General features: G+C 35.6%; 1 protein-coding gene across 1 annotated transcript in view; it reads right to left on the reverse strand.

The window, feature by feature from the left end:
- LOC106873278 (zinc finger SWIM domain-containing protein 7) overlaps positions 1–6,667 on the reverse strand; it is an 11,384-nt gene extending 4,717 nt beyond the window's left edge. The window contains exons 1-4 of the mRNA XM_014920571.2: positions 6,561–6,667; positions 3,524–3,595; positions 1,626–1,647; positions 515–617 (exon numbers count right to left, since the gene is read on the reverse strand). Of these exons, the coding sequence (XP_014776057.1) occupies positions 515–617; positions 1,626–1,647; positions 3,524–3,595; positions 6,561–6,570 (207 nt within the window). The 5' untranslated portion in view covers positions 6,571–6,667. The remainder of the gene's footprint in view (positions 1–514; positions 618–1,625; positions 1,648–3,523; positions 3,596–6,560) is intronic.
- Between the last annotated feature and the right edge of the window lie 433 nt (positions 6,668–7,100).

Consider the following 7,100-nt stretch of genomic DNA (forward strand, 5'->3'; position numbering starts at 1 on the left):
CAGTCGAATCGTCCAACCCATGCTAGCATGGAAAGCGGACGTTAAACGATGATGATGATGATGATATATATATATATATATATATATATATATATATATCATATGTATGTATATTATTCCACAATGTTATGATATATCTTCAAGTGTTATATTTTTACTTTAACTATGGAATGAAATTGAAAATGTAAGTGAAATCTTAAACATAATGAAAGACTTGTAAAAATAGAAATAAGGAAATTTATAAAATGTGGGATTTCCATGGTTCCTACTACCTCATATTAATGCTGCTGTGCAGTGTTGAGCTGTAATATTTGTGTTATCTATTTACACCTAGGTAGACTTAGCCATTTAAGTGTTCATTTCATGGTTATGGACATAGTCCTTTCTCGATGCCAGAGTATGAACTGCCACCCTTCATTGTGAATCCAGCACCATATAAACTCAGCTGTAAAGCAATTTCCACATGCAAAATCATTTAGAAACAAATATAAAACTCTTTGTATAGAAGACGTACTGTGTATAATTGGCGTTTACTTGGGCACTCTAGCAGAGTAACAGCTTTTCTATCAATGATATCAAGTGCAGGCATGAGGCTTGTCTGGTAAATGAACTGAAGCCTAGAATAAAAGAATAAAACAAAAATACAACATAATCTCTTGTCAGTCATTATAAGTTATCAAAGTTACATAGTATCTTGAGACAGTGCTATAAGATATAATCTGAATTTCAGGTTGAGCCTGTTATCAGTTTCATATACAATAAACAAGTTAATCTTGAGTAAATTAACATTGAGGTATCTGTGGAGTGGTTGGTGTTAAGAGGGGCATCCAGCTATAAACACCATGCCAAAAACAGACAGCAAAGCATGGTGCAGTCTTCTGCCTAGCCAGCTTCTGTCAAAATTTCCAACCCATGCCAGCATGGAAACCAGGCGTTAAATGATGAGCTGAATCCTGTAATCAAATTCTAATGTAGGTTGTAACTATGTCTCTTCATTAACACCACAATAACTCTTGCAAGAGTTATAAACATCATAAATCCTGTTAGTCTACATCTCTAAGGTATATAAAACTAATAACTCAGTTCCAAAAATAATTTGGCAATAGACTCCAAATATCACACTTGTGTGATGTGTATAACATATTTATTGACTGGTGAAACTACAAAGATTAAAACCAGCATCAACTGGAAATATTTAATAAATTTCTAAGATTAATTCCTTAAATATATAGCTGTGTAAATGTAAATAGGTGTATAAATGTAAATATGTTGGTATATATGACTTATGCTTCATAATTTTAGAAAAGCAAATCTAGATGTTTCTGGAAAATGCAGACAAAATAGACCAATTCTTAATATATAAAGTAAGGTAGCGAGCTGGCAGAATTGTTCATATGCCAGGCAAAATGCTTAGTGGCATTTCATCTATCTTTACATTCTGAGTTCAAATTCTGCTGAGGTTGACTTTGCCTTTCATGGTCAATAAAATAAGTACCAGTTGAGTATTAAGGTCGATGTAATTAACTTATTCCCTACCCCGAAACTGCTGGCCTTGTGCCAAAATTTGAAACTAATACATATATAGATATATAGTGGATATATAAGAAGTGGACATATATACTCACGCGGATAACAATTCATCAGACACTGAAATCATAAAAGCCATTTATATTGTTACAAAACAGATATAAATGATGTAGCTACTGTTTTACATAAACACAAAGTTATAGCATTATAATTTTTATATCATCCTTTTAACATCCGCTTTTCCATGCTTGCATAGGTCAGACGCAGTGTGTTGGGGCAGATTTATTACAACCAGATACCCTTCATATCACCAACCATCACCTGTTTCCAAGATCAGATATTTTTTTACAGAAAACAGGAAATGAAGGACATTGCACGCATTCTGGTGACACTCATTTACAACTGTTGCAAGATGTCATGGGAAGGAAACAGTAAAACACACACATGTGGGTGTGCATACACACACACATACGTGTGTACAGACACAGATACATGTGCAAACAAACACACATGTGCACAGAATAAATGTACAATTTGCCACCAATATGCAGAGTGGTTACAATATATAACAAATCTTTTTCATACTTTACATCCATCTTTCAATAATGGCCTGACTGAAAAATTCTTACATTGACATATTGTTACAGTAATCACTTTTATAGTTGGCTATCTTAATTGGGAACAACTCATTGAATCCATTTCCAATCAAACTGGTTAAATCTACAGCTCACAATACAATTATAGAAAAAGTTTGAATTTAGTGCCCCCAGTAAATCCTGTTATAAAGGGTTAGATGGTGATACTAAATATATATAATAAGGATGAAGAAATTGTGACCTAGCTTTTTTCAAAACAAGACAACTTTAGAGTGTTGCATTTCACTCTGGATTTGAAGAGATTACACAATATTGTCAAATGGCTGACTCTTTGTAAATTACTGCTGTAATCATAAACAAATGTCTTATGATGTCTATAAAGTCAAACTTATAAACAAGGAACTAAAAAGTTCCTGGCTTTAAAGGTATCACCAAAGGCCTAGTTGGAGGCCCAACTTTCTGAGTCCTTTTACAGGGACTGGAAAAACTGAAGAATTGCTCCAATAAGTGTTTGAATCTGAGAGGAGAATATGTTGGATACAATCATAATTAACTGATCCTCCCTTACTTTCTTTTACCCAAGGAGACTTCCACTGCTTCATGCAGTTGAGGGTATTCTGGTACTCTTCGTAGAATGGTGGCGTTTTCATCCAGTGTCGAGTTGGATGCAAGGGTACCACATTGTAGTTTTGGTTCAGAAGACTCGAGAAGAGCTTTCCCCAGCATTGAATGATATCTTGTGGGTTAGTCAGAATGGTGTTGGAGTCTATTGATTGAAGAGAGTTGATGATCTCACAGGCCCAAAAAGTTCCTTTGTTCTTGCATAGAAGTGTCTGAGGTCACAGGTATCAGCATACCCTTGGAGTTCAATGGCTTTTTGTTGCCACCAGTTGTTCTGCATCTCTCTCAATTTCGTTTGGCATTGTCTTTTGAGGTCTTGATATCTCACCTTCTTTTGCTGCAATCTTGGATTTTGCTCATGATAATGAATAAGGCTTACCATATACATATAAATTAAAGTTTAGACCAGGCATGGGTAACTTTTCAAGAAGCAGGCTGCATGAGACAAGGTTCATCATCAGGCAGACTGCATTACTAAGAAAGTTAAAGGTAAATTTTTCGTTAGGCTTACCATTCTGAAGGTCCCCTGGACCGTCGATTACCCATGACTGGTTTGGGACTTATCTCGACTATCAGTTGGTTAAAGGGAGATAACATTTTAATAACGCCTACACAAGATCATGTTGCTCTTATATACTTTATTCATAAACAATATAATCATTGAATCTATATGCTATCTCTTACATCTCAAAACTAAACTTAAGTCTATGAAACATTTCTGTTGTCATTTCCAATGTACTGCATGAAATAGTTAAAACTGAGAGCTGAAAATATCTTACATGAATTGGTTTCCTTGTAGACTCGAGAGACTTCTGACATTAATTGGGTCTCTACAGTAGAAAGTAACACATCTAGGGAAAAAAAATTATTATATTGTTAAGCTTTTAATGATTTCCAATAAACAAGACAAAGCAATGTAAAATAAATATATATATATCAAATTGACAGTTCAATAACGCTTAAATATTTTGCAAATAACTGCTAAAAATCAATATATATTTAGATTATTATTGTTAATAATGACTTCTTTACACAGAAAAAAAGCATCAAAATTCCTAAGGTAGCCAAATTTTGTCTTATTCCATGAGTATGTATCTATCAAACACCTTGTAGAAGCAAAAATAACTGAGTCTTTAGGGTACTAGATAACCATCAAGGGTTGATAGTGTGTCTCCAGTTAACAATACTATGCTCTGTTAACAATCAAAACCTTGTAAAACACTCATGCAACTACATGAAGTTTTAGTCAGTCACTGCTTTTCACCAAATTATTAAACCATTGAAAGAGTAGTATCTCTCAGCCATGTATTGGCTACATAATGAAACTCCAAATTTTCTTCTACAGAAATTAGCCAGAGCAAAGAATCAGGCTAACCGAAACTCTTGTTTCGGTTAGCCTCAGACGACATGCCTTAGTTGAACGAAACAACGGTTTGCTGTGTCTTGATTCCACCAGGTTACTGACAATGTATGCTAATTTTCATTATTTTATTTCCATAACCATGGCCTATGCCAGTGCAGCATAACTGGCCCATTTAAGAGTACCCTTCAATCATTGGACAATAAACTGCGCTTGCAAAGACCTGTTGAGTCAAGTGAAGTTATTGTTGTGGCCGATGACAGTACTGCCTGATTGGCACCCATGCCAATGGCACGTAAAAGCAGGATTTGAGTGTGGTCGATGCCAGTGCCAACTGACTGGTCCTGTGCTGGTGGCGCATAAAAAGCACCATTCAAGCGTGATCATTGCCAGTGCTGCCTGACTGGCTCCCATGCCGGTGGCATGTAAAAAGCACCTTTCAAGCATGGTTAACGCCAGCACCGCCTGACTGACCCTCGTGCCGATGGCACATAAACAGCACCCACTACACTTTTGGAGTGGTTGGCATTAGGAAGGGCATCCAGCTGTAGATACTTTGCCAGGTCAGATTGGAGCCTGGTGCAGCCTTCTGGCCTGCCAGTCCTCAGTCAAACCGTCCAACCCATGCCAGCATGGAAAGCGGATGTTAGACTATGATGATGATGATGATATATATATAAAATTGAACTTGAGGGTTCTGGAATTGAAATGTAATATTTGAAAACAACTAATCTCCTAACTGTCTCCAATAAACTCTGCTGGAAGTAAAGCATAAGGGTGATAATAACAATAAAGGCCATGGTTACGGGAATAAAATAATGAAATTTGCAAGACATACTTTTATGACATAAATCCAAAATACAGAATTTGTGATTTTAAAATGTCACCTTTTTTGTCGTAGGTAATGAGATGTTATGATGACTTTAAATATATCAACTAGTACTGCTTTGACTGGCTTCCATGCCAGTGGCACATAAAAAGCACCATCCGATTATGGTTGATGCCAGCTCCTCTGGCCCCTGTGCAGGTGGCACGTAAAAAGCACCCACTACACTTTGGAGTGGTTGGCGTTAGGAAGGGCATCCAGCTGTAGAAACACTGCCAGATCAGATTGGGGCCTGGTGCAGCCTCCTGGCTTCCCAGACCCCAGTCGAACCATCCAACCCATGGAAAAAGGACGTTAAACGATGATGATGATATTATGAAGTGTGTAATCATTTTTGTGTAGGCCCAGGTCAGCTCTGATTATGTCAAGAGTTGACTGAACAAGATTTGAAACAGGCCTGTTATTACAGTTTATACTAGGTCTCCGCCACACCTGACACACTGTGAGGAATTGCATACAGTACAACAGTGTGACATTCTCAACATGTTGCACTTTCTACACCGTTCAATCTATATCTATACTCTCATAGATTCTGGTGACAGCCACAGTAAAAGTGGACAAGATGAACTTGATCTGAATGAAACATTTGCTGTTCCTCTACATATCTTACAGGTGATGTGCATCCCAGCACAATATTTGGAGCTAATGATGCAATTGATGATGCGACTATTTCTGAGTGTACGGGGTTTTTTTTTTTACGTTTGTCTAAGCTGAGTAGAAACGATAGTGTTTTTAGGATGCTGCTGTAGTAGTGCTCTGAGGTGTTGTATAGGTGTCCGGGCGTTTAAGAGTGATTTTTCTATATAGTGACAGCAACTGCGAGAAAATATGCTTGCTATGGCAACAAACTGTGACCCTTGCATGTCAAAATGATCGTTATTTTTAATGAATTTGTTTTTGCTGTTCCGTTTGCAGCGCTTGATGATGCGTAGTGCAGTTTTCTGCACTCCCAAGTTTGCTTATGGTCCCAAACAGGGATAGCATAATCCATGATGGATCTAATGTTCATACACAACTGTTATTGATTCCTTCTTTTAAATAGGGTACTTGCGAGTAATTTAAATGAGTTCGTAACTTGTTTTGCTTAAGCAGTGTAGTAATATTATTTTGCGAAAATTTTACACATTCTCTCTCTCTTTCTCTCTCTTCTTTTGCGTAAAAAGCAAATGAACATCGAAATAAATCATCGCAAAATGATATATAGAAATATTACTCCCTGGCGTGCGAAAATAAACATTTGCGTTCACATAAAAGAAAACACAGTTCATACAATGTAGAATGATGAAGCAACAAGAATGGAGAAAGAATTTGTCGAAAGTTTGTAGATAAAGGCAAATAAGTCGTAACGGGAAAAAATAGCTATTACTTTATACTAAATATTTGTGTTGTGATTTGAAAGTGAAACAGCTGAAATTTTGACTTAAGATCATCAAATGAGAGAAAACAGAGATGGTTAATTTTCGACGGGAAATATAAGACATTTTCGTCTTATTTAAATATTTACAATGTCATTATATTCAGTAATTCAAATGACTAACGAAATAAACAATTCCATAACAGTTCATCTTACCGTGTCGCATGCCTTATGATTTGGGACTCAAGTTTTTAAAGAAACTATTTGAATATCCTAAGTAAATAAACTCAATTCTCGCGCGATTCCTCGCACTTGTAACCAATGAGATACAAAAGCTAAAAAGGGAGACAACTTTAGAAGTCGATCCCTAAAAAACGAAGAACAAACGCAAGAAAAAAACAACACAAGGACGTGGTACATGTAAAGATAATTATTATTATTATCTTTATCTTATGATATTTACTTTGTATTATATTATACTTATTTATTGTGCTTTTACTTATTAATTTTTCTATATGTGACAGTGGATTTTCATCGATGAGTTCATGAACCTTGGTTCTTTTCCCTAAAACTATATATTTATATATATCTAATACTGTAAAACTGAATTTAATTTTAATTTTTAATAAACTGATTTTAATTGAGTTTTTACCTGTAATTTTATATATATATATATATTTCCTGTTACACTAAGAAGCAATATACAGTACCAGATTTTTCAGCTTTAGTCAAATATAACTACTCCAAATTGATGTC

Source organism: Octopus bimaculoides, chromosome 1 (assembly GCF_001194135.2).
Source record: "Octopus bimaculoides isolate UCB-OBI-ISO-001 chromosome 1, ASM119413v2, whole genome shotgun sequence".
Classification (NCBI taxonomy): Eukaryota; Metazoa; Mollusca; class Cephalopoda; order Octopoda; family Octopodidae; genus Octopus; species Octopus bimaculoides.